The 27,898-nt window shown below is 45.2% G+C and overlaps 1 protein-coding gene across 4 annotated transcripts in view; it reads left to right on the forward strand.

Annotated features, from left to right (window-relative positions):
* Window positions 1–27,898, forward strand: part of LOC126539943 (ATP-dependent translocase ABCB1-like) — a 139,659-nt gene that overhangs the window by 103,717 nt on the left and 8,044 nt on the right. For 2 of the 4 annotated variants that reach the window (XM_055075738.1, XM_050186762.2), the window contains 3 exons: window positions 2,880–3,083; window positions 14,507–14,677; window positions 14,848–15,012. In XM_055075738.1, coding sequence (XP_054931713.1) covers window positions 2,880–3,083; window positions 14,507–14,677; window positions 14,848–15,012 — 540 coding nt within the window. The remainder of the gene's footprint in view (window positions 1–2,879; window positions 3,084–14,506; window positions 14,678–14,847; window positions 15,013–27,898) is intronic. The other 2 variants (XM_050186766.2, XM_055075739.1) reach the window with 1 other exon arrangement.

The following is a 27,898-nucleotide window of genomic DNA, read 5'->3' on the forward strand; positions in this document are numbered from 1 at the left end:
CAGGGTAGGGGAAGTGGGGAGAAAAAGATTAGAGAGAATGAAAGAGGGCGGAAAAAAAAAAGACAAGAGGGTTGAAAAAGAAGAAGCAATGCGGGGCTTATAGCCGCGCTCTCAGTTGTGTTTCGACAAAAAAGTCGAGAAGGGCAGCAAACGCTCTCTTGGCGATGGAGGCGTGGACTGCGGGAAATAGGAGTTCTGTCTCCGTGTTGCAGGGTAGACCCACTCGACGATAGGAGCTCTGGCCGAGGCCGACGCCTCGTCGCTATTGGCCTAATAGCATTACGTGGGCCCTCCCGCCGTGCATGAGCGCAATTTTTGCTCGAGAAGCGTCTACGGAGTGGCGAGGAGCGAATGTTGGCGCCCTTCACGGAAGAAGGAAACACAGGAGGGGCCCTGACGTCACTCTGTGAAGCTAAAGTGAAGCCGGAAGTTCGAGTTGCTCATGGCGTTGCTCCGCCTATCGGGCCAGCTCACCTCTCTTGTTTACATTTTCGCGAAACCACGGCGCGCTGCGCTCAACCAGGCTGCTCGGACGCGCGCGCTCCGAAGCAATACTAAACAATCGTTAGCACGTTAGCATGATTCCGCCAAAGAGGGCAAAATTTCCCGCGGATATTCCTTCGTCCTTTGCCATTGCCGTGGCGCGGTAGATTGCGTACAGCGTTGCATGCGCGTTCATTTCACGAGCTTTCATTAGTTCCTCCTGTCCCACTTGGCCACAGCAACATCCGGTAGAGCACGGTCGAGATAACGCAGCGCAACAAAACACGGAGACCAACGCGAGCCTGCCCGCACGGCGCCTTTGCCACGGTACGAAACCTACGGAGCAAAGCAACACGTGTGAGCCCACAGAACAATATCAAAGCCACCATTGTGGCCCGAAAGGCGTGGCCACAGCACCAAAGAAATAAAAAAACAGCAAAAGATAGAAGCTACTACGTCATTTCCTCCACACTTTTCTCCTAGCGCCCGGAGAGGGTAGGGCCTCTCCTCAGTTTGCTTCCTCCATGGCGTCGTTGCTACGCTCGAGCAGTGTAGGCGGCGCCACGGTCGAGGAGGGAGCCTGAAAGAGAGGAGAAACGAAGAGGATTGAGGGCGGAGGAGGAGAGTTTCACTACTTCACGAAGTTTAAGGGGCTTTAAGCGCGCCGTCTTCCGTCGCGCGCGAGGCACCGGAGGGAGGGAGAGACGGACGGAGGGGTTCTACTGCAGCGGCTGCTACGTATGGCGCGGCGCCCTACCTTAAAGGCGACTGCGACGTGGACAAAGTGCGCGGTTGCGCGGGCCTCATCTTCAAAGCGATCTGCTATGTGGACAAAGTGCGCCGAGTGCTCGTAGCTTCGTATGCGCTATGCTTTCGACTCTTAATTCGCGCTGAAGCGAGACGCAGCACGAAGGATGATTCGCTCACTGCTGCTGCCGCGCTTTATTACTGCAGCGTTGTGACAGCGAGTTTCCGCGATCATCGAGTGAGATGTGTTTGCTTGCTTGTGCGCGTGTGACGCTGTGCTTGTAATTTAACACCCTGGCAACAAGCGCGAGCAACTGATTTGCACTCGCGATTTGAAGTTTCGTTGCGAGGATGACGAGAAAAACGTTTTTCTAACCAGTAAGAACAGTTCTCCATTATACCTTAATGACTTAATGACTGGTAGCACGTATGGAATCCCCTCCGTGCCACCTTGTAAAAAAATGAAGTCATAGCGTGAATTTCCGAATGCTTAATCCTGGAATAACGGCGCTCAAAGAATGTCCAGATGCCGTGTCACTCTTTGACTTACATGAATGACTTGACTGAGTGACGAGCAGAATACCTGCTGTCACGGTTTATTTTGCACACTGAGTAAGCAAGTGACATGCTCAAGTTAGTGCAAATAATAATAGTTTCTGTAAATGGCTTATAGCTATCTTATTTCAGAACAATGCGTTGGCTGCCTAGTTGGTGTCAATTCATGAATACTTTGTTTAGCGCAAAACAACAGAACTTCTGAACAAACTTCTGAAGCGCCTTGTCCTGTCGTCTTTCTAGTGTCTGTTGTTCTGCGCTAAACAAAGTATTCATGTATCTAACTTAGCTTTCCGCTTGGTAGATGTACCACTTCGCCTTTCGCCTACGTTTTATTTCATGGACAATGGTGAACTTAGCTGAGTAAAAATTTTTCCCAAGGATAGCTTATGAAAACTTTTCGGTGTTATAACACGAATGATATTTATTTGTATTGCCACACGAAATACGAAGATCATTTACGATATTTCTGTGTAGTATAATGGTACTTATAAGCGCCATTCATAATTGAAGCTGGGTTTGCTAGGCGAATGAAATGCTTGTTCACTGTTAGCGCTAACGCAAAATTGTCTATAGGATCTTACATACTTATGGGAACTAATTTCACATAGATGTGAAGAACTACTTGACCATAATGGAAATATTATTAAAACATCCGAAAACTTTCATAGCTTAGCGTAAAGGTCGCTCTCATGGCCAATTCTGGTGTCGCACTCAAAACAAATGCTTCTAATCTGGAATCAACCTGGATGCAAATAGAGCCTAGGCGGAGCCCTTGTGCGAAGAACTTGCTTGCCTCACATGAAAAATGAACCCGCCACAAGGTAGTATTCATCCTCGTAATAATTTGAAACAAACCAAACGTAGCTGAATTCGGTTTCCTCCTTATTTCCCGGTAATCACCTAGAAGACCTGGCAAAGATGATCGCTGTAAATGCTGCTAGAGCCAAAGGCGTCTGAGCCTTATTATGAAGAAAAATTATCCTGTCGGTGTTTTCCACCAAAACTGCGGGGGTGGGAGCTTTTATTAAAAAGGCTGATTTCCGTTTCGGGTCTCGCCGAATGTGCCTACAATTGCGCACGCGTGTACGCAGATCCTGGTGGACCAGAAAGATCTACGCGCGTACAACATCGGCTGGCTGCGCGGCCAGATGGGCGTTGTGGGCGAACGGCCCGTGCTGTTCGACGCGACGGTGTCGGAGAACATCCGCCTCGGCCTGGGCACGGCCTCGCAGCACGACATCGAACAAGCGGCCATCGCCGCCAACGCGCACCACTTCGTGCTCAAGCTGCCCAAGGTGAACCGCTCGCTTGCGCCTCGAGAAACGCCGAGTGTTATGTGTCTTTCTGAGATTGCGGCTGGCGAAGTACTGCAAAGCCTTAGCCAGACGTAAAGCATCCAGGCGTGGTGTATTCGGCCGATCATTTTTGTACATATCATTGCCTACGCGAGATTTCGCAAATACTGGACGTGTTTATGCATAGGGCGGATGTGAGTGGTGCCGAGTCACACTAAATCTCGCGAAAATGACGGTATTCAAAAAATCTTTGGGAATACTCCCCCCGCTGACTTGTATAGAGCCCAAATGAGGCTTGTGGAACCGTGTATTTACGAGTCAAGTGAAAATCTTTTTCGTGTCTAGCCAAGTCTGGACAATCGGCTGCTTTACCATCGTGAGTCATGATGTTCTGTGTCGAGAGAAGGAAGCGCTACAGTGATCACTTCCCCCAATACAATGATAATCACCATCATCAGCCTGGCTACGTCCACTGGAGGGCAAAGGCCCCTCCTATACTTCTCCAACTATCCCGGTCATGTGCTAATTGTGGCCATGTTGCTGCAAACTTCTGAATCGCATCCGCCCACCTAACTTTCTGCCGCCCCCTGCAACGCTTCCCTTCTTTCGGAATCCCTTCCGTAATCCTTAATGACCATCGCTTATCTTCCCTTCTCATTACATGTCCTTCCCATAGCCATTTCTTTTTCTTGATTCCAACTCAGATGTCATTAACTCATGTTTGTTTCCTCACCCAATCTGCTCTCTTCTTATCCCCCCCCCCCCCCCTTAACATTGCACCCATCATTCTTCTTCCCATAGCTCGTTGCGTCGTCCTCAATTTAAGTAGAACCCTTTGTGTAAGCATTCAGGTTTCCGCCCCGTAGGTGAGTACTCGTAAGACACAGCTGTTATACACTTTTCTTTTGAGGGATAATGGTAACCTGCTGTTCATGATCTGAGAATGCCTGCCAAGCGTACCCTAGCCTATTCTTATTGTTCTGATTAGTTCAGACTCATGATCCGGATCCGCGGTCACTACCTGCCCTAAGTAGACGTATTCTCTTACCCCTTCCAGTACCTCGCTACCTATCGTAAACTGCTGTACCCCCCCCCCCCCCCCCCGAGACTGTTAAACATTACGTTAGTTTTCTTCTGCAGATTAATTTTTAGGCCCACCCTTCTGCTTTGCCTGTCCAGGTCAGTGAGCATGCATTGGAGTTAGTTCCCTGAGTTACTAAGCAAGGCAATATTATCAGCGAATCGCAAGTTACTAATGTATTCTCCATTAACACTTATCCCCAATTCTTCCCAATCCAGGTCCCGATGCAATAAGGAGTACTATATGTTTATTTATCAATGTGACAGTACTTAACACTCGACGCGCGTTTTCACCATCGTTGTTGGCCCCTCGGAGGGTCATGCCGTTACTTTGTCAAACGCACGCGCAACTCGCGCGTTCGAGGTTTAGTGTTCAGAGACGCACATTGGCGTTTGGCTGCAAAAGCGGCGAAGCCAAGTGGACGTGCTGTCACGCTTCGCACAATCGGCTCTGCCAAAGCCAGGGAATGGCTATCACTGCAGGCACGTTCGTTGTGCCTACAGATATCGGTGTTCACGCTGTGAAGCTTTGTGCGTACCACACCGTGGTGTGGTCAGAGTGATCAGAGCGCGATCAGCCTAATCCTTTCAGTGGGCGCCGGCAGACGATCACGGTGTTTGTCATTGGTGTTAAAGGGACACTAAAGTGAAACAATAAATCAGTTTAGACTAATAAAGCATTGTTTGAGAACTCTGCAGGCAATAATTTAAAATAATAGTTTGATTATTAGATAAGAAGATGAAGGTCGAAGTATCAGTATTTGAATTTGGCGTCGAAACCGCGACGCCGGTACGTCAGTGTGACGTCAGGGATTCCGAAGTATGCTTTCGCATTTGGGCTGCGTTGGCTGAGTAAAGCTTCCCGAAACTTGCCATGTTTAATGTTTGATTCTGTTAGAACACAATGTAGTCAATATGTACCGCTATATAATTAAGTAGGCCCTAGAAGATGCCATCAAAATCCATGACGTCACAGCCACCAGGTGCGGGAACTTCAAGGAGGCGTCGCCACCCGTCTTTCGTTCTTGCGCTTTTTCTGGCTTACCAAGTGTCTTATCATAATAAGAGTGGGATTTTTGGCGTCGTAGGGAAGTAATTTACTGATGGCAGAAGAAATCATTTTTCTCTTTAGTGTCCCTTTAACAACCGAGTCGCGGCGCCAGTAACACCACTGCCGGCGCTGCTCGTAGCGCCGGCGTTGCGACACGCTCGGTATCTGCCAGGGCACTTCGCCGGCTGCCACGTAGTAGTGCTGTGGTTAGAAAATAATGACAGGAAAGAATGTGCTTCGTGGTACCTGTAAAGAAGAACATACTAAGACATTTAAAGAATCTTGTACGGATAATGACCGCATGTTCATTATTTGATTCTATAGTTCTAGGTTCCAGGGAGAAAAGCACTAATTAAAACAGTCAGTCCGAGAATGAAAATATATATTTAGTTCGGTAATAGTTCTGGTGGAAGTAAATTTAACACGTGTTAAGTATTCTTCAGCAAGGCGTATCGGGATGAGACGAAAAGAGCACAGAAGTTTCAGGCACTCAAAGCTGCATCTTTAGAAAGAGGCTTGTGAGACCAAGGGGGTCTACATGAGGAGGTGGTGAAAAGCCCTTCTCGTAGCTAGGGTGCATGTGAAGTAAATGCCCTTTTCCTGGGTCGATTATATTCTATTTGTCTAAAATGGTATAGGAATACCTACAGGGGTGCCATATCCTAGAATTGATCTTACAAGAATATTGTAGGTTGAGTAATTTCGAAGCTATTTGCGTGGGCGACATCGATACCCGATGTTTCTAATACGATTTTCCTTCTTAGCGTACTGAACGCATATTACGGAGGTTCGCGCTGTATCTCTCTATGTCTGCAACCGTTTTCCCGCCTACCAGGGTCTCTGGGTAATCTATGGTCGAATGGGCAGCGTGTCGGGCTTCTGTGCTCGAAACCGGAACAGGCTCGAAACTATAGGAACAGGTTCGAACTCAGAAGCTGGCCCAACTCGGGTCACCGGGTATGTGGCACTACGTGCCTATGTGCTGCTCTTCAACGAACCTCTTTGAAACAGTATAGAGGCAGGCGGGGACATCGCAAAAGCCACACACGTGATAGCGCGCGCACTCCATCCGCACAGCCGGGGCACAGCCTCGGAACTATACGAGGTTGCAAACACTGCGGGCACGGGAAGACTGAATACTAATACAGATAGACTGCGATCAGCCTTCAAAGACATCGTGCACCATAGTAAAGCAGCAAACGAAAGCATTGCACAAAAGCAATCATGTGAATTGCATGGTGTTTCGCCAAGCTAGTGGCTTGGCAAGCTCTCTTGGCACGTTTTTTAACAGCGGAGCTGTTCTAAGTCGAGCCTTCGCCGTCCGTTGTAACGCAGTGGGGCAGAGCGCGCGTCAGGGGAGGAGAGGGGTATAGGTGCAGGTGTATCGCCGGCACGAGCCCTTCGCCCCATGGATTCCGCCCGGCGCGAGCGGGAGCGGTAGCTCGCACGAAAGCGGCAGCACCGACGTAGCGCAAATCCCGAGAGGCGCATGCAAAGCGCTAGCGGAGGCAGGCCGCAACGGCCGAGGATCGAGAACGGGAAGCGCAAGCCTTTTAAGAGAAGGTAAACCAAGCCAAGTGCCAGCAGAGGCAAGCTAACCCCCAAATTCGAGAGTAGGAGGCCTAGGAAAGATGTCGACGCAGAGATTCCTTCCACCGAGGGTGCCGAGGGTGATTCAAGAAAGAATTCCTCGACCGTGAGTGCGGCCACACCTTCAGATTGTGTGATTGACTATGGTTTGATAACAATCTCACACAACTGACGTGTGTGCGCAATCCGAAACCAAAGTTCGAATCTAGCAAAACGACGACAACGAAAAAAATAACTCATGAAAATCGCGCTAAGCAGCAGTTAAAATTTGACCACCAGCTTCATTGTTTTCACTGCGTGGAACTGGCTTTACCTATTTCTCTTCGTGAAGCGCCAGCGCCAGGACTCGAAATCTTTCACGTGGACCGCATTTTAACTTTGCTATCGTTGGGAAATGAACCGAACGCGCAGGCGACCGGAATTTTTCTCTGTGTGAGTGAGCCAAATATGCAGCCGGCAAAAGCGGATTCACAGGACTGACGACGACTGTGGGTCGCTGGAACGACGTCTCGCTCCGTCCATCACCCCAAAATTTTCGCGATGATCTTATGTAGGAATGATATTTTAGGGCGTGCACGCACTTGGTGCAAGTGATGCGCAAAGGGCGACATTTCAGTGCCCGTTTTGTAACAGTACCGGTCTCGTGGTAGCGAAGAGCGCAGCGTTTTAATGCCTAAGCATTTTAAGCCTGCTTTCCCTGGTTTGGCGTGGCTGCCTGGCTGCTGGGTCGGTCGCTATCTCGGCGGATACATTTGTGGATATATATAGGAAAATTATACGAATATACTAAATACCCGTGAACTGGCTTGTATAACTGTTGCATGCTATGGGGGCGCACCTCTGATTTGTGTGGGTCATTCCACGCCAACCGTCCCAACCGTGGCACTCGGGGAAAAATGATTTCTCTGAAATAATTACGAAACAATTGCACGTATATTAGCGTTACTTGCACAGCATTCTCCCAAATTATTTTGAACGGAAAGAAAATTTGGTCATGTGAGCGCCATTTGAATTTCACAAAATGATGGAAAACCAGGGTAGAAAAACAAATTCGCCAAAAATCCACCATTTCGCGCAATATTTCAAAATTTGAGGTTTTGCATTGCCTGAGCATTGTTCTTTCATTATAAAACAGTTTCACAAAATAACTTTATATTTTTTACTCCTTAGCACCGAGGCGAAAATACGCAAATTGTATCATTTTTGCGAAATTATTAACAAAAGCCGGTCAGGGGAGAAAACGTGGAATTTTTTTTATGACTTTGCCTAAAACCTTCTATCTTGTAAAATTTTATTTTCTCCGATGTACTCCTATGTACTATGCCGCCCACCTCGGACGATTTTACCGTCGGATCATTTCTACTAATAAAGTTTATTCCTCCTCCTCCTCCTGTGTACTGCTCACAGGCTCCCAAATAGAAGCCTGAATTCGGCAAAAACACTATTTTGGCTTATGTTTGGACGTCAGTAACACGCTAAGGAGAAGTATGGGAGAGGCCTTTGCCCTGCATGGGCATAACCAGGCTGCTGCTGCTGCTGCTGCTGCTGCTGATGATGATGATGATGATGATGATGATCACGCTAAGATGGTCCTTGAAAAAATAAGCAGAACAGCGGATATCAACGAGGATAACAGCTTTCGCCACGACAATTTTCATCAAAGAAATTTCCGTTTTCATTGAGAAAAAAAATTTTGAATTTGAGTCCCGCCATTGCATTACTTTGCTTCGTGCTTCAACTTCACCTGATAGCATGTTGGAGGGAAATACAAACCAGGGTGGTGCGCATGGTTAAAAGCTAAGTTGACCAAGATTTCGTAAGAATTTGAATCTGGAAGGTATGCTCACTTAAGTCAGATCGAAATTGCGCATCTTCCATGCTACCGGAAATATACATACGCGGACGCCTACGTGTAAAGTAGTAGAGCGGGTCACAAACCACTTTCATGAGGTGAACCGAAAGCACCACTTGAACGACACACGTTCGGCCACCTTCAAACCAGTGGAAACAGACCGATTATTTGGTGGATATTTTTGATAGGGAGCTTTATTGAGCACATTTCACTAGTTCTGGGATATCTAGCTATAATATTGCTCTTGCTACTTCGGGCCAGATAGACAGTAGTTGGCAAAGCTATTATGGGGACATGAACCACCGGCCCTTTGTGATGCCACGCCTCAGGAGACCATTTTCACGGACTGCTTTAATAAAGGTAATCTGAGAAAATGAAAGTGATTTGTGGCCCGCTCTACCACTTAACGCGTACGTAGCCGCATAAGTTTACTTACATGTATATGGAAGTAGGCAATGTCGATGTACCTTAAGTAAGCATACTTTCCAGATTCAATTTTTTTTTCAAGTGCTTGTTATCTCGGCTTTTATTCCTCACCACACAACCTACCATGTGCAATACCATGGTTTGTACTTGCCGCCAATATGCTGTCACTTGAACTAGCACGAACCAAAATAATGCAATGGTGGTACTCAAATTCAAAACATTTTTCTCGCTGAAAGCGCAAATTGCTTTCATTAAAGTTTTCGTGCCGAAAGCTGTTATTCTTGTCAATGATATCCCCTCTTCTGCTTATTTTTTCATCGAACACCTCAATGTTCGATGAAACGATGAAAGACGTTGGTGTATTACTAACGTCTACACATAAACGAAAATAGTGTTTTTGCCAAATTCAAGCTTTTATTTTAGAGCTTTTGAGCAGCACATAGGCGAAAATAACATTTCAGACGACAAAACCTTTTAGGGGCAGTTATATAAAAATAATTCCTTGTTTTCTTCCCTGACCGTTCTTTGTGAAAATTTCGCAAAAGCGCAACAATTTCTGCATTTTCACCTTTTTGCTAAGGAGTAGAAAATATGAACTTATATTGTGAAACTGTTTTAAAATGATAGAACAATGTTCAGGCAATGCAAAACCCAAAATTTTGAAATAATGCGCAAATGGTCGAGTTTTGACGAATTTATTTTTTGCACCTGGTTTTCCATCACTTCGCGAAATTCACATGGCGCTCACGTGGCGAAAAATTTTATCCCGTTCACAATATTTTTAGCAAATACTGTTCAAGTAATGCTTATATGCGTGTATATTTTTTCGTAATTTTCGAGAGAAATTATTTTTCTTCAGCGCCACCGTTGGGACAGTTGGCGTGGAAAGAACCACGTTACAAATAACTTCTCACATAAAACCTGCACATATAATCTTGGCTCACACGGCATCTCTGGATTACACTGATCTGTTAACGAAATGGTGGAATTCTATTTAACAGATTCCTTTATATTCTTTAAATCAGCCACGCAGTATGTGCCATTGGGTGCCTACCCGTTCCAGGTCAATCCTCCACAATGAATACGTCCCACTGAGACAAAAGATGTACACAATCCCTCAATGTTGCTTAATACATGTACTTTTCTGTGCATACAGCTATTAACACCACTATTTCCTCAACAAGCACATTACATAGTCTTTGTCCGTGTGACAACTCTGCGCATACGCCTCGCACTGTGCATCCACCTTATTTGGCGTTTGTGTTTCAGCACAGCTTGTAAGCGATACAGTGAATAAACATGAAAAATTCATTGCGATAAAGTTGTGACCTTTGTGGTCGATAAACTTTCCATGAAATCGTATATTGAATAGGATGAAGGTAAACAAAATTGTACGCGTCGCCATCAGTTCTAAACCAGTTAGTCTCACGCTTCACTAAAACTTCACTTCACATGTTTCTAACATGTGTGTTGGATCTGCGTATTTTTTTAATCTACCGTCAACCTTGAAAGGTTTATGACGATGTTTTTCTTTCTCTTCTGACATACTTCCTCTTGCTCAAAAGACGTGAAATAGAGGAACATTTATTTCCTTTGCCCAATGAGGTGATTAGAATTTTCCGGTCGCTTCACGGCAGAGCAAATTTACTCTGATGACCGTAGGGTTGAGATGCGCGGGCCGTGAGGTCGTTGCAGCAAATGCCCTGCTATCCCTTCGTCAAAAAAGGAGCGAGCGTTCGCTATGGTGTAGGCGCTGCACTTGACTCGTTCAGTTTTTTTTTACATTACAGTGGTGAAATCTAAGTGCAATGAGTATCAAGAGAGGTTAGACGAGGACGGTGGAGCATTTATGTGTTGTGAAGATCAGGAAACTTGCAGAACCAACACAGCTGACGAACGATCGCTCGGAGTGGCCATCGCACCGGAGTGCACATGAAAATAGGAAGAAGCAAAAGGAAAGAGAGAGATAAATTAATTGAAAGAAGGCAGAGAGGTCGGCCTGAGCTAAGGTGCTCTAGCCTGCTACTCGCAAAAGGAAAACTTTTCTTGCCGCTATTAGCGCCGAACGTGAAAACCTTTAAGAAGACAAGACTCTACGTACACTGTAACCAAGAACGGTAGTTTCTTTTTCCTTTCGGCCTAATGGCAAACAGCTTGATTGCTTCCTATTTTATTTTATTTTTTCTGAGCAGAGTCACCAAACCTGCATTATAGCTGTGTTGTAGAGACGAATCTACCATTCAATATTCTATGTAAATAGGCGATTGCCTGTTCGGCATTCGAGCAAATTCCTTGAGAGAGTATCATTAACATATATGACGAGTGTATTCGGAACATGACTTCTTCGCTGCGCTTCTTCTTGTTCCAGCTCATGATTGCCTAGCCCTAGAGATGTCCAGACTGGGCATTTCAACTTTATCCGTATGCCTTAATTTTTCACTCCGTTGAGTGCGCGCGTTCCCTTTGCTCACGTAGAAATTTTTCTGTTTTTCTGCATATGAAACATGCTGGACTGCATGACTTACGCTCACTTTATTATTCCCACGCATCTTTGTGTGTGCACGCGTGCGCGTTTGCTGCAGTATATCTTAAACAAATGTCCAAAGAAAGCATGTAGCGCACTTAAAGGGAAGATCCAGGTAATTGTAACTTAAAGTTGGTTGGGAAGAGTTATACAACGATCCGGAAAGCGTAAATACTCAGGGCGGAACGACTGCACATATAGAACCTTACTTAAGAAACTTAAATGAAGTATACTTTGAGAGCTACATAGCGAGAATGAGAAGAAAGGGGGTTAACCAAGGGGCCCGATTTTTATTAATCATATCATGAGAAGCCAACAAACAAAGACACCAAGAAGAACATAGGAGAAATTACTTGTACTTACTAATTGAATTAAAGAAGTTATAAAATAATGCAATGAAAATGGATGAAAAGACAACTTGCCACAGATCGAAAACGATCCCACGTATTCGCATTAAGAGCATCGCACGCGTAATGCGAAGACGTGGGATCGTTCCCTACCTGCGGCAAGTTGTATTTTGATCCACTTTCATTGCCATTAATTTATCATTTCTTTAATTCAATTAGTAAGTACATGTAATTTCCCTTGTGTTCCTCTTGGTGTCTTTGTTTGTCGGCTTCTCATGACATGATATTGCAAATAAGTCTTTGGAAAGTCCCGAATCCATATTATAACTGCTAATGCATCCATCATTCTAAAAGTATGTCCGCAACATTCCTCCAACACGACAAAACATGGGCAAGAAGCCGAAAGCAAACAATGAAAGCGACTTTGTTAATTGAAGAAAACAAAAACAGCTATAAAAGCAGAATAAACAAGCTATAACATTCCGGCAGAAAATGCGAGGAATTTCGTTACTATAATCACCGATATCAGTAAATATATTGCTTTATAATTGGCTATTTCCCTCAATCTTAAATTACGTTGGTGTAGTATGGGGAACAACTCATGCTAACATTTCAAAACTGGTTACATGTACTGCAAAAGTGTGTAATTATTTTATTTTTTTAAAGCACCAGGTTCAACTACTACCACAAAATTGTTAAGAAAATCGTGTATGTATTTACCATTGAGTCCTCGTGTAATTTCCGACTTTGTCGTTACTATAAGCTCAGTATATGTAACAAGGAAACTTTATTGACAAAGCTTGCTGGACAATAAAGCAAAGGCATAAAATATACTACCCGCAAACCCGAAAACTGGCACGGTAATCGGTGTAGGACAAACTATGGAAAACCCAACGCTCCGTTTTATGCTAGCTATAGTATTGAAAGAACTGTTGTTACCCCCCCCCCCCATGAGCGTCTTAATTTACTCGCAATTTCGTATTGTGAACTGCAGGATGTTTTCCTGGAAGATCTTATTTCGCTAGCCATTGCTCTGCCCTATTCACCTTATTCCTGGTAATGTTACTTATTGGCAACTAAATAGGAAAACTGATGACGCAAATGATTGTTTTTTCACTCCTCATGTACAACTGTTGCCTCTTTCATATTTCATGATTTTGTTATAATTAGATGCCCCGAGTTTCGGGGTGTAAATGCCATTTTTTCTTTCTGTTGCAATCTGATAAACAGCTGCTAATACAGGGAGCGCATATTCACGTTAATCCGCGCTTCGTGCGGCTTTTTGTCTGTGCTGCTGCCGTCATGTAGCACGATGCCGAATAAACAAAATTGAAGAAGTTAAAAAACAAAACAGGTGGGCTGTATCGTGGACACAGCCACGATGAGGTACATGAAAGGCGTGCAGCAGACGGCGTATGCTCACTATAGGGTACAGAAATGACGCAACCAAATGCTCAAGTTACATTTCTTCACGCATTAGAAAGCTTACATGCCTGACTTATCTTACAGCTAGTGGGCGTCTTAGTGTATAACTCCACAATCGGGCTTCCTCCGTTCGAAGTGGGCCTGTTTGTTTCGAAGAGGGGGTCCGGGCACTATGGTAGAGATTTGAACCCCCTACTGACGACGGCCGAGGTTGCCCTGCACCGCTCGAACCTGCCGCACTCGTAGGTGGTCGAGGCTCCTGCGCCTGCCTCAAGTCTACTGCGCTTGGAATCGCTACGGAGGCGGATACATTCCGCCGTGGTCAAAGGGGTTGGATATCGCTATGTCCTAATGCCCGAGTCTTTTCGCAGTATTTATGGACTGTATGTGTCAAATTCCGGGGACTCATAGCCGAACAAAGATGACATTGTTCCAATAAATTGCGCATTTATGGGCCTCCTAACTCTTGATGAGCACGAGTATGAGTTTGATAAAATATGCCTACTACGGCATACCGAGGTCTCTTAAACGCAACCATTCGAGCTAGGATGGACAAAAGTGCTCCCTATCTACGCGTCTCTGACGTCACGCGTAAGGCTAAATTTAGTCCCGATTACGTCATGTCTCTCGCGATAATGGCGTCATCTGTTCACGTGACAGATGCATGATCAAATAACGGCTTGTTTTCTCAACAAGGCGATAGCAAATAGGTGCACTCGGTAGTGCGGTTGCAAAGATATAAACGTTAATGCTGTCACACGTTTTCATTACATGAGCAAGCGACTTCCTGTGACCAAACAGAAAGAAAGGACACCGTGAACGCTCACTTCTATAGCTACTGGTTGCATTCTTACGTGTCAGTCCAACTTGTCTTTTTGCAGTAAACAAGCCTTCTATTCCCAATTCAACTCTGTCTGGTGGTTCTGACGAAAGTTAGGCATGCAACCAGAGGGCTTGGTGTAATGGGCGAACTGTCTTCAGCATGGCTCGCGTGGTCTGCAGTGGCACAGTAAACATCCCTGCAACTACACGTATTTAAAAGCCACAGTTACGCAGTGACAGCGAACAGTGCCGAATGTGCTGCGTTCTGTCGAGTGTCAGAACGGGAAGGAACGTGCGCGCGCGCAGAAGTACGACACGATGGTCGGCCCACACGGCCACCCCCTGAACGTGAGCCAGACGCAACGGTTGGGCATCGCGCGCGCCCTGGTGCGCAACCCACGCATCTTCCTGCTCGACGACCACCCGGCCGCGCTGGATGCCGACACGGACATGGCGCTGCAGGTGGCCCTTGACAAAGTGAGCAACCGCGGCACCGTTTGAGCGATGAACCTATCTTGTTTGTGTGTCTCTTTCCACCATCGTGTGACAACGCGCTGACTTGAGAATGACTTTCAGTGCTGTATCGTGTGAAGCTACGCAACACTTCTCTACGACTGGTATTAGCCGCCGCTTCTCATCTCGACCAGGCTCGCGAAGGCCGCACGGCGCTGATCATGGCGCAGCGCTTGTCCACGATCCGCTGTGCCGACCGCGTGGTCGTGCTCCGAGCCGGCCGCGTGGTGGACATGGGCAGTCACGCCGAGCTCATTAAGAAGGGTTCGGCACCATACATCGACCTCATCACCACGCAGGTACCGTATTGCTTCGCTCTGTAGCGGGTGTACAGCAAGCAGTACGGGGCTGTATTTGCCAAATGGGGGGTATAGGGGAATGAAGTTAACTTCGATTCACCTCTGCGGTTTTACGTGCGAAAACTACGATCTCATAAGCTTGCCAAGGTTGACGACTGGGCGTGTTGGTATAGCATATTAGAGGTTGGATTGCGCAATATTTTTACGAGACACACAGAAGAGACACACACCACAGAGCGCTACTTGCAACTATCGTTTTATTCCCTTGTCAGTGGAATAAATACAGGAAGATACTCAGGGGGGAGGGCGGTAGGGACCAAAAATTAAACAAGAAACAAAAATAGTTTTGGCGAACATTGCCATCTACCAATGCCAAGCCGGCTTTGTCACGTGATCGTTTTTGATGCACTCGACATCACACAAAAAAAAACCAGGATACGAAATTTAAGATTGGCGCTTGAGGAAATCTAATTCCTTTGCACTAAGGGACCCTGAAGGCGTGCTCACGCACATACTTCCCAAACGCGCAATCTCAGCGGCTTCGATTATCTCCCTTGTGATTTGGCTGACATCTTTGCTCACAATCTTACAACTCTGAAAGAGTGGCCGACATCCGCAACCTCTACAATGTATCCCAAGGTGTCCGGTGACTGTCCTTGAAACGTTATAATCATGTTCCTTTAATCTTTCGTTTAAACATCGTCCAGTCTGTCCGATGTACTTTCTGCCGCACTGAAGTGGAATGGAATATACCACTCCCTCAGTGCAGTCGACGAACTTCTTTCTGTGTTGTGTTTCACAGCCTCGTTTCTGTGTGGCACCTGGGTTAACCTTTGCACAAATGCTCAGCAATTTATCTGGTGCGGAAAACACCACTTTTACCTCGCATCTTTTACCAATTTTCTTTACTCGGTGCGCGATCGAATGAATGTATGGCATCACCACTATTTTATCTCGTGTGCTTGGATCGCTAGGCTCCTTCCCAGATAACGGTGCACTGGTTCCGATTTCCTTGAGCAACCATTGTGCCACAGATACTAATAGATAGGAAGGATATCCTGCCTCCGTGAGCCTGCGCGTTTGCTCCCGAAAGCTATCAGCAATGCTATGATGGCACGATTTTCGCAACGCACTTCTGTAACATGACTTAACTACGCCTCTTTTTACGATTTTGGAATGCGCAGATTCGAAGGGCAAAAGAGGCTTATTTGCGCGCGGTTCGTACTGCCAACAACAATGACTGGAGCCCAGACTTAGTTTTAAGTCAAGAAACCTAATTGCTCTACCGTCTGGCTCTTCACTTGTGATCACCAATGGCTCTAGCCCCTCTCTGAAAATTCTCTCAAGGTGTGTCAACAGCGACTGATTTTTGTTGTCAACGTTGTCCACTAAAACTAAATAATCATCAACAAACCTGAACACACGAGCTACCCGTGAATTCATGAGGCGTGCGGCTAGGGTTCTGTCAATGTTGACTAGGAACAGGTCACTCAGAATCGGTGCGATAGACGAACCTATACATATTCCTTGTTTTTGAAGGAAAATGTCTCCATTCCAAGACACGTAGGTGGATTTTAAATACATGGATAACAACTCTAAAAAGGCTTCAACATGCATCTGTGAATCATTTTGAAAGGCAACGTTTCCGTATTTGTCAATACATTGTTCAATGCACAGCAAGAGCTCTTTGTGAGGAATAGAGTAAAATAAGTCTTTCACGTCAAAAGAGTAAGCCAAATACCCCTTGTCAGAATGTTCTCTTAGGAACGCAATAGCTTGCTCAGAGTTTTTTATTAAAAAGGGGTCGTCAACTTCCAGTAATTTTAACCTGCTCTGCAGGAACGAGGCTACCGGCAACTGCCAGGTGTCTTTGGCAGTGACAATTACCCTAAGCGGGCAGTCCACCTTGTGGGTCTTTGCTGAGAAGAACATTTGTAAGCTTAATTTTCTCTTTTTATCAATAGACTTGTTCAGATTATCCAGTTTCCATTTGGCGCACAACTTCCTAGCTTCATTTTTTACTTTAGACAAGCAAACACTGGTGCGGCAATCAAAAGTCCCTCTGATGGCTTCTGCTGCTTTAGATAAATACAATTCCTTAGGTAACACCAAGAAGCCTCCTTCTTTATCCGCGGGAACTAAAGCCAACGAATGCTCCTTTAGGAAGGACACTGCTTTTTTGACAGGAACAACGTTCTTAGGTGTCTTGCATCTCACCAAAACGTCGATGCCTTCGGACAAACAGCGGTCAGTTTCACTTTCCGGAGCCAACTTGGAGACGCGCTTGACGATACCCAGAAGAGCTGGCGGTGAGAGCTTAGGTTGGACGGCAAACTTTGGTCCCTTCGAGAGAACGTCCTTGATGGGTTCAGGTAGCACCACGTCGCCTCGTAGGTGGATAGGACCCATTGAAGAGGCGGTCTTTCGCTTCATCGACGCTCGTAGCTGCGAAAGCGTCTGCATCCACATGAATTCAGCTGTCGCATCGGCCAGGTTCCTAAAACTACGCCAGTCACGGATGCCTCTGTGTGAACCCGACCCATGCACACGTAAGAAGAGGCAGTCCATGAAGAAACGTGCTTGCTTGTGGCATTCGGAGTGCAGAAGCTTGCATACCCGCATTCCCTTTGACTGCGACGGTGCAAAGCCTCCGAAGAGAAGTAGTACTTCTGGAGGTAGCTGGTTCATCCGTATGTGGAAGGCCAGGCTTCGTGCTCGGCAGATGGCGACGGCAATGAATGTCACGAGAAGGGTAGGGTGAATAGAAAGACAATTAAAAGGGCCCATTGAAGAGGAGATGAAACTTGCCAAGGTTGACGACTGGGCGTGTTGGTATAGCATATTAGAGGTATATATAAACCATGCTTCCAGTATATTATTTCCTGCCTGCTACCTATCGGGATGAAATTATTTCTATCGTGAATTTCTATAACAAGTCTAGGCTGGCGGATGCCAGGCTGTTGCATCTGTAATTGCATTATTTCACAACATATCTTAAATATGTTGATACAAGTATGTGGAATTTTTTCCGAATCACTTGAAAGTTGTTCGCGTCAGTTTAGTTCATAGGGGTGGCTTATAAATCGCCTAAGCCATTACGTGCCCATATCTGTCTTATATTGATCTTCAACGCTTGCAGAACTTTTATATACACGCGTATTTTAAATTTTATTACAAATGAATATAAATGTGCAGCCTTCTTTTTTTAATGAGTCAAATCCACTTCAACAAACTTTGAAACAACGCAATAATTTGTTATCGCCGAAATGCAACGCTATCCAATCAATAATATCTTTTACATGTCAGCTAAAGCAACTTTACAGAAACAAGTAATAAAAAATACGCAGCAAATTTAACCAATATTAGGACATAAAGTTGGCATTTCACTTTACGATTTGAAACAGTCGATTTGACGCGGTTTTGGCCCGAGAACTGATTAAAATGACGTTCAAAAACGGTCCAATGTGATTTCAGTAGCAAAACCATTAGAACATAGGAAATTATGGGCACTGCTATGCTTCATGAACACTTGAAATAATATTTGCAGAAAGCGAAATCGTCTGCTTGAAAGCTTATCTGGAACCTGCTTTGTGATGAACGTGATCTTTTTCTTGATCAGCATTGAAGGCTGTAACTGCATAAGGAACCATATTTGCAACGAGACTGCCGCATTGCATCAGTAACATCGTGTGGAAAGCGATCTCTTATTGGGCGAGCGGGTTTGCCTCATTTCGATCCACACACCAGCAGGATCTGGCTCATGTTTGACCCAAGTACAATATTTGCACATTTCTCGCTTGATTTATTTGACCCATTTTGCTGTGATACTTCTTGTGCTGTGATACTTCTTGTGCCATTACAGCTTATCTCACATAGTTTCGGTTTGTAGATCTGGCTCATTTTGCTGTGATACTTCTTGTGCCTAGCTCTTGTGATACTTCTTGTGCCATTACAGCTCTATCTCACATAGTTTCGGTTTATAGATCTGGCTCATTTAAAAAAAAGGTGCCTTCATGGTAAATCAGCAATATGAATTTCAAGAAGGGAAAGTGGATGGAGGTTATATTATTGGAAGTTATATTTCGAAGTTATATATTGGAAGTTATATTATGGACAAGATAATCAACAATTCGAAAACAAATGTTTACTTATTCGAATTTCTGGGTACTTTCAAAAGGCATTTGGCAGCATCAAGCACATTGTGTTGTTCAGTACACTTGAAGTATATGGTATTATAGATGTAGCGCATTGTCTTGTACATAGCTAACTTCACTGTAGATCTCAGTTCACTTACCTACACGGTACTCAATCTGATAAATGCATTAATAAATATGGCGTCCCACAAGCTTCAGAGTTGGGCTATCTGTTTATACTACACAATAAAAGAGAGGTGAACATACTTTTTTAATGTGCTTGCAGTGAATGATTAGTTTTGCACCCCCTGAATACGAAAATCCCACTTTAACAGGCCGCAAGTCACCGCAAGACGCTTTAATTTAGTAAAAACGAGCAGCACTGGCTGCGGCACATGCCGCTCGTCGGTTAATGGGCTCTGATGGCGAAGGTAATCGTGACGACATCCTAAATGTCGACGAAGAGCGGGATTTGAATGCAGTGCTCTGCGACCCCTGTATTGACCCATTTCCTCGCTCCCGGTTTTACGCCTCTGCGCTCGACGTGCGAGTGGGGCGGAGCTTCAACGAGAATTTAAATGCAGACTGCAGCATCTGCTGCGCGCAGAATCGAGAAAGTAACTTCAGGGGTTCAATTATGCTGTGGCAGATTTCCAAACCACCATGAATCTTCCAAGTTCAGCTTCCCTTTAACGATATCGCCGATATTGCGATGACTGATCACGTACTTTATATGCAGGTGACACTAGTGATTTCTTTTACGAAGAGAAGTACAGGAACTCTAAACCACGCAAATGGCCATGTCAAACGCATAGTTGCACCAACTTAGAATAGGGGTGTCAAGTAAAAAACTAATTATAAATGAAAAGATGATGATCTTTATGCTTCTTTTTTGCCCGATGAATGAAGGAATAGACAACGATGTGAAACTAAAATACAATGAAAATATCATTAAACTTGTAGACTGCCATTCATTCTTAGGCGTTTCTTCTTAATCGAATTTAAGGTGGTCTCATCGTATTAATACCGTTTGAGGAGTGAAGAGCGATCTATAGGCATGTTGAATCGCCCCCGGAGCTTTGGGCAGTATAGATTTAAGAAACATTTTCAACCATTCATTCTTACTTAGGCTACTGTCCTAGTTTGGAGAACATGAAATAAAAGTGATAACAATAAATTACCTTTTTTACAATGAGGAGCAATCAGGTTCATACGTGCCTGGGTGGAACACGGACATATAGCGAAACAACCACGATGTAAGAAGAACAGGCGCTCCGACGCCGTGGGGGCCGCTGGTGCGAAACGTGTCTCACTATTGGTGGTGTTTCACGTTTGCACCGCTGCACGGCAGCACACGCTAGGAGGCTGAGAAAGCGGGAAATTTGAAGGTGTAAGCAGTTGTGTAAGCGTCGATTCTAGGAACGCTAGCGGAAAGATGCTGGTAGAATGCGCAGAAAGGAATAAGCTTTGAATAATAAACACCTTTTTCAGGAAGCCTAGCAACAGAAACTGAACCTGGAAAAGGCCTAATTGTGAAACAAGAAATTAAATTGACTTTATACTTTCTGCTGACCCCAGCATAGTGCAGTATGTAGACGAGGTTAGTGAGGGATAGGATTCACCGCAATTTGAAGAGAGAAAGAGCGAAATTGGTCAAGAAGAAGCAGGTCAACCTAGAGGCAATAAGGGTAAAAGCAGACAACAAATTCAGCCTGGTACTTGCGAACAAATATACAGCCTTAGAACAGAGAGATGAGGATGATGATGTAGGGGTAATGAATGAAACCGTAACGAGGCTGTCTTCAGAGGCAGCAATCGAAGTGGGAGGCAACGCATCAAGGCAAACAGCAGGCAAGTTCTCTCAAGTAACAAAGGAACTAATAGAGAAACGACAACGAATGAAAGTGTCCAACGCAAGAGATAATAGAGAATTCGCCGAATTGTCAAAACTGATCAACAAAGCGAAAATGAGTGATATTTGAAACTATAACGTGAGAAAGACTGAAGATGCCTTAAAAAATGGACGCAGCCTGAAATCAGTGTGAAAGAAACTTGGCATAGGACAAACCAAGATGTATGCACTCAAAGATAAGCAGAGTAATATTATCAGCAATATCGAAGATAGAGTAAAAGCAGCGGAAGAATTCTGTACTGACCTGTAGAGTACCCAGAGGAGTCGGGAAACCTCAATTAGAAACAGCAATGAACAAGATACAGAAGCTCCTCCTATAACTAGCGATGACGTCAGAAGGGCTTCGCAAGACATGAAACTAGGATGAGCGGCAGGAGAAGATGGAATAACAGTCGATTTAATCAACGATGGAGCAGACAAAATGCTTGGAAAACTGGCGGCTCTTTATACGAAATGTTTATCGACTGCAAGGGTCCCAGAAAACTGGAAGAATGCAAACATTATACTAATCCACAAAATGAGAGATGTTAAAGAATTGAAAAATTATCAGCCCATTAGCTTACTCCCAGTATTATATAAAATTTTTACCAAGATAATCTCCAATAGAATAACGGCAACAGTGGACTTTAGTAAACCAAGGGAACAAGCTGGCTTCAGGAAGGGATACTCTACCATGGATCCCGTCCATGTAATTAATGAGGTTATCGAGAAATCTGCAGAGTACAATAAGCCTCTCTATATGGATTTCGTAGGCGTAGGCGTCAGGCAGGGAGATACGATCTCTCCAACGCTATTCACAGCGTGTTTACAGGAGGTATTCAGACACCTGGATTGGGAAGAATTGGGGATAAGAGTTAATGGAGAATACCTTAGTAACTTGCAATTCACTGATGATATAGCCTTGCTTAGTAACTCAGGGGACCAACTGCAATGTGTGCTCACTGACCTGGAGAGGCAAAGCAGAAGGGCGGGTCTAAAAATTTATCTGCAGAAAACTAATGTCTAACAGTCTTAGAAGAGAACAGTAGTTTGCGATAGGTAGCGAGGCACTGGAAGTGGTAAGGGAATACATCTACTTAGGGCAGGTAGTGACCTCGGATCCGGATCATGAGACAGAAATAATCAGAAGAATAAGAATGGGCTGGGGTGAGTTTGGCAGGCATTCTCAGATCATGAACAGCAGGTTGCCATTATCGCTCAAGAGAAAAGTGTATAACAGCTGTGTCTTACCAGTACTCACGTACGGGGCAGAAATATGGAGGCTTACGAAAAGGGTTCTGCTGAAATTGAGGAAGACGCAACGATCTATGGAAAGAAGAATGATAGGTGTAACGTGAAGAGATAAGAGCAGATTGGGTGACTGAACAACCGCGAGTTAATGACATCTTAGCTGAACTAAAAAAAAGAAATGGGCATGGGCAGGACATGTAATAAGGAGGGAAGATAACCGATGGTTATTAAGGGTTACGGACTGGATTCCAAGGGAAGGGAAGCGTAGCAGGGGGCGGCAGAAAGTTAGGTGGGCGGGTGAGATTAAGAAGTTTACAGGGTCAACATGGCCACAATTAGTACATGACCGGGGTAGGTGGAGAAGTATGGGAGAGGCCTTTGCCCTGGAGTGGGCGTAACCAGGATGATGATGATGATGATGATGGCTTTCGTAGATTACGAAAAGGCATTTGATTTAGTAGAGATACCAACAGTCATAGCGGCATTAAGTAATCAAGGAGTACAGAATGCTTACGTAAATACCTTGAAAAATATCTACAGATGTTCTACAGCTACCTTAATCCCACACAAGAAAAGAGCAGTAAGATGCCTATAAAGAAAGGGGTCAGACAGGGAGACACAATGTCTCCAATGCTATTCACTGCGTGCTTGGAAGAAGTATTCAAGCTATTGAACTGCGAAGGTTTAGGAGTAAAGGTCGATGGCGAATATCTAAGCAAGCTTCGGTTTGCCGATGACATTGTTCTATTCAGCAACAATGCAGACGAGTTACAACAAATGGCTGAGGACCTTCACAGAGAGAGTGTAAGAGTGGAGTTGAAGATTAATACGCAGAAGACAAACATAATAATAAATACCTGAGCAAAGGAACAAGAGTTCAGGATCGCCAGTCTGCTTCTAGAGTGTGTGAAGGACTACGTTTAGCTAGGTCAATTAATCACAGGGAACCCTGACCATGAGAAGGAAATTCACAGAAGAATAAGAATGGGTTGGATCGCATACGGCAGACATGGCCAGCTCCTGAATGGAAGCTTACCATTATCACTGAAAAGGAAGGTGTACAATCAGTGCATTTTACCGGTGCTTACATATGGGGCAGAGTCTTGGAGCCTGACAAAGAAGCTTGAGAACAACTTAAAGACCGCGCAAAGAGCGATGGAACGAAGATTGCTTAGGCAGAACGTTAAGAGAAAGAAAGAGAGCGGTTTGGATCAGAGAGAAAACGGGTATAGACGATTTTCTAATTGACATCAAGAAAAAGAAATCGAGCTGGGCAGGTCATGTAATGCGCCTGTAGATAACCGTTGTACCATTAGGGTTACAGTATGGGTACCAAGAGAAGGGAAACGCAATCGAGGACGACAGAAGTCTAGGTGGAGCGATTAAGTTAGGAAATTCGCGGGCGCTAGAATCGGTTGGCGCAGGACAGGTGTAATTGGAGATCGCAGGGAGAGGCCTTCGTCCTGCAGTGGACACAAAACAGGATGATGATGATGATGATGACGACGACGACAATGATGATGATGATGAAGCAATTGTAACTGTACCCAAAGTGCAAAACAATATTTATCAGTGTTCCTGCCCTTCACTATAATCATTAAAATCCCTCAGGCGCCGTAAAAGACGATAATGACTCCGACAGTGCAGTCGCGCAACATGCTCTAGCCGACGGCATTTGTCGATCCTTCGAAGCGATCGCCGACAAGCGCCGCGGGCAGGCGATCAGCTATTAGTTTAGTAATGTTCGCTTCACAATTGAGAAATCTATCATCATCGTTCTTGGCAAGCAGTTTAACATTCAGACGAACAGCCTGAATCGCAAGAGAGGGAAGGGAGGTCTGCAACTCGAGCTGGCGACGTTTCCTGGTATGGGCGGATTGTAGGCGAGAAGTGATTCGAACCAAACTGCAACAGCAGGTCTTGCATGTGCAAAGACAGTTTCCATGTTCAGTGAAAAGAGTCGATTGCATGGTTCGTACGATGCTCTCGAACATGGACACCAAGTCCTGCGACCAGGAGTGTACAGATGTGACAAGCACTTCGACCCGGCGTACATCACAAGTTCGTGGAGATCGGTACACAATAAAATTTAAGAGGGTCAGAACGGTCTGAACATAAGGTTCTTGGTAACGCTTCAATACGCTGAAACAGCACGAAAGAAATCAGACAAGAAAAAGGGGCAGGACAGGCACTTTCCTGTTTGTCTTTCTTTTCTCACTATTTTTTGTGCTGTTTACCCCATAATGAAGTAGTGCACAATAAATTTGTAACCATCAGTACGTCCAGAAGAGCGAACTTGAGAAATATGGCTCAGCTAAGATGCACGTCAAAGAAGCCCAGGTGGGCATAAAGTCACCCGCTACGCTGTACATCTTCATCAGAGTGTTTTGTTGGCAACCAAGAACCCTCAAGTTATCTTTTTAGCGTTCATGATAATTCTTTGAAAAGTAGACACGTTACTACCAAGGATACCACGGCAGCATGGTTTTTAAGGAATTAGCTGTCTCACAATCCGTGGCTTCTAGAATTTGGACCTTCTGCATAGAATATGTATGCGAAACGAGCTATGCATCATTTTTTTTTCAGTATAAACAGTGAAATATATGAATGTTTACTTACTTTATTAGGTGAAGGCGCTTCTATTTAATCGGAGACTAATCCTATGGCGCACTCCTCAGAACCCTGCTTTGTATGAAATGAGAGCGGGAACGCTGCGTATTGTTACAATAGTAGCACCGGTTTGTTGAAGCAGAAGTGGCGAAAGTAATTTAGGTTACTAGTAGATTCAGCAAAAGACGAACGGTAACTGCCGCATTCAGAGAAATACCATACGATTTTGTTTACAAAAGGTAAAGGCCTAAGCAATTATAAATCTCATTTTACGATTTAGTAACATAAAAACAGTGGATTAAGGGTTGTCGCTCTAAAAAACCGGCTGCAAAGAGCGCTCCCAGCGCGGTGGCCAGGGAATATCCGGGCACCGGCGGGCCAGCCCCCTGCAGTCCCCTACGGATGGATGTTATGAGCGTGCCCGTTGGAACGGGGCGGTGGGTTGCGCCACCAAGATCTTGCTTTTGGACTGCCTAATGTCCTACCTAGGTTTTAAAAAAAAGAAAAAAGAAGAAAAGAAGAAAAAACACGAACTCCCACAACCAAATTTCCCGACCCCCTATTGTGAACTTTGCTTTTGTACGTCTCCGTTCTTTGTCGTTCCCCTACCTTTCTTCCACCAATCTTCCAATCGCCTCTTACTAACCTCTATTGCGGGCATGTTTACTTTGCCCCTGCTCTCGCTGAACCCAAGGGCTTCAAGGAGGCCAGTGGTGCATAAATCGACCGCTGGGCAGATGTCTTCACATACCAATAAAACATGCTCAATCCTTTCCCTACCTTTGCCGCAGCAAGCACGGATGGATGGATGGATGAATGGATGGATGTTATGAGCGTCCCCTTTGGAACGGGGCGGTGGGTTGCGCCACCAAGCTCTTGCTACTATGCTGCCTGATATCCTACCTAGGTTAACCGATGAAACAAGAAAAGAAAAAAACACTATGAACTAACACGTCCAAATTTTCTGATCCCCTATTGCGAACTGTGTTTTGTACGTCTCCGTTTTTTGTCGTTTCCCTACTTTTCTTCCACCAATCCTCCAATCGCCTCTTACTAATGTCTATTGCGCACCTGTTTGCTTTACCACTGCTCCCGCTGAACCCAAGGGCTTCAAGGAGGCCAGTGGTGCCTAAATCGACCGCTGGGTAGACGTCTTCACATTCTAATAAAATATGCTCCGTCGTTTCCCTAGCTTTACCGCAGCAAGCACATGCTTCTTCTTCCTTCCTATATCTCGCTTTATAGGTGCGTGTTCTAAGGCATCCCGATCTCGCTTCGAAAAGTAATGAGCTTCCCTTTGAGTTATCATAAATGGTTTCTTTCCTGATTTCGTTTTTTCCTCTTAAGTAGTTACTCATGGCAGGTTTCTTTTCCATTGCCGCCACCCATGAGATTAATTCCGCCTCTCTAACTTTCCCCTTGACCTTCTTTGTTGCTGTGTTGCCCACCCCACCGGCCGCATACTTGCTGGTAAGCTTCCTAGTTCTTTTCCTCCACTGTGAATCAATGTTTTGCCTGTACAGATACCTGAACACTCTCCCAGCCCATTCACTTTCGTCCATATTCCTCAGCCGTTCTTCATACTCAATTTTACTGCGAGCTTCCCTCACTTCAAAACTAGTCCAGCCCATATCCCCCTGCACAGCTTCATTTGTAGTCTACCCGTGAGCGCCCAATGCGAGGCGACCCACTGACCTTTGGTTCCAGTCGAGCCCTGATTGTACCCCTGATTTAAAGCAAACAACCGCATTTCCAAAAGTAAGTCCTGGAACCATTACCCCTTTCCACATACCTCGTAGGACCTCGTACCTATTGTATCCCCATAGCGCTTTGTGCTTCATTATGGCTGCAGTTCTCTTCCCCTTGACTGTTGATTTTTTCCTGTGCTTCCATATATCCATTGCCTTCGTTTATCCATATACCAAGGTATTTATATTCTGTTACCCGAGGTATTTCTTGGCCCTGAATCTCCACTGTCTGTTCACTGTTTTCATTGAATACCACAACACCTGATTTTCTAACACTAAATTTCAAACCTAAATTGTTGCCTTCCTGTCCACAGATATTAGCCAGACGTTGCAAATCACTTTGCTTGTTAGCGAGCAACACAATGTCGTCCGCATAAAATAAACCTGGGAGTTGCTGCTCTATTACTGTACCTGTCTGTTTGTATGAGAGATTAAACCCGATATTACTTCCTTCTAGCTCCCTCTCCATCCTCACCATGTACATCATAAACAGCAGCGGGGATAAAGGGCACCCCTGCCTAGTCGCGCCTAGACACCTAGACACCTAGTCGCGCGCCTAGTCGTGCCTAGACACCTAGTCGCGCGCGCCACCTAGTGGCGGCCCAACATTAGTGAGACGCGCCGCGCGCTTCCGTCGGAGCACCTCTTCTTCTTACACCGTGGAAGCAACATTCCATTTTTGTGTGTCTGGAAACTCACTCACTCTTTCTGTGTGTAGACGTTTGCTGGGGTAAAGAGATACCACAATGCCTTTATCGATCGTTACCTAAACAGAAACGTTGTTTCCAATTGTTACGTGGATGTTGCGAGTATATAAAAAACTATATTTACAACATACATACCTACATATATATATATATATATATATATAGGATGAGTCCGAACAGCTAGGATTGCTGACCACCAACATCACGCAGCAGCCTGCGTCTCCGATCTTCTTCTTCCTCTCTCTTCTCTCACCCTTCCGTAACGGGACCCCCGTGTGGCGAAGCGCCATCTCGGCGCATGGCAGGCGAAGAATTGAGAGCGAAGTATGGCTTCAGCCGAGAAACGTGCACGACGTCGACAGGCGTCAGACATTAGGATGCATCAAAGTGTAGCGGCGAAAGCTCGTAATTGACGTCGTCAATTTGGCGTAGGACTTCATAAGGCCCTGTGTAGTGAGAGAGAAGCTTCTGGGGGAGGCCAGCCCGACGATATGGTGACCAGAGGAGCACCCAAGCACCTGGTGCGAACTTAACATCGCGATGGCA

Source organism: Dermacentor andersoni, chromosome 2, assembly GCF_023375885.2.
Source record: "Dermacentor andersoni chromosome 2, qqDerAnde1_hic_scaffold, whole genome shotgun sequence".
NCBI lineage: Eukaryota > Metazoa > Arthropoda > Arachnida > Ixodida > Ixodidae > Dermacentor > Dermacentor andersoni.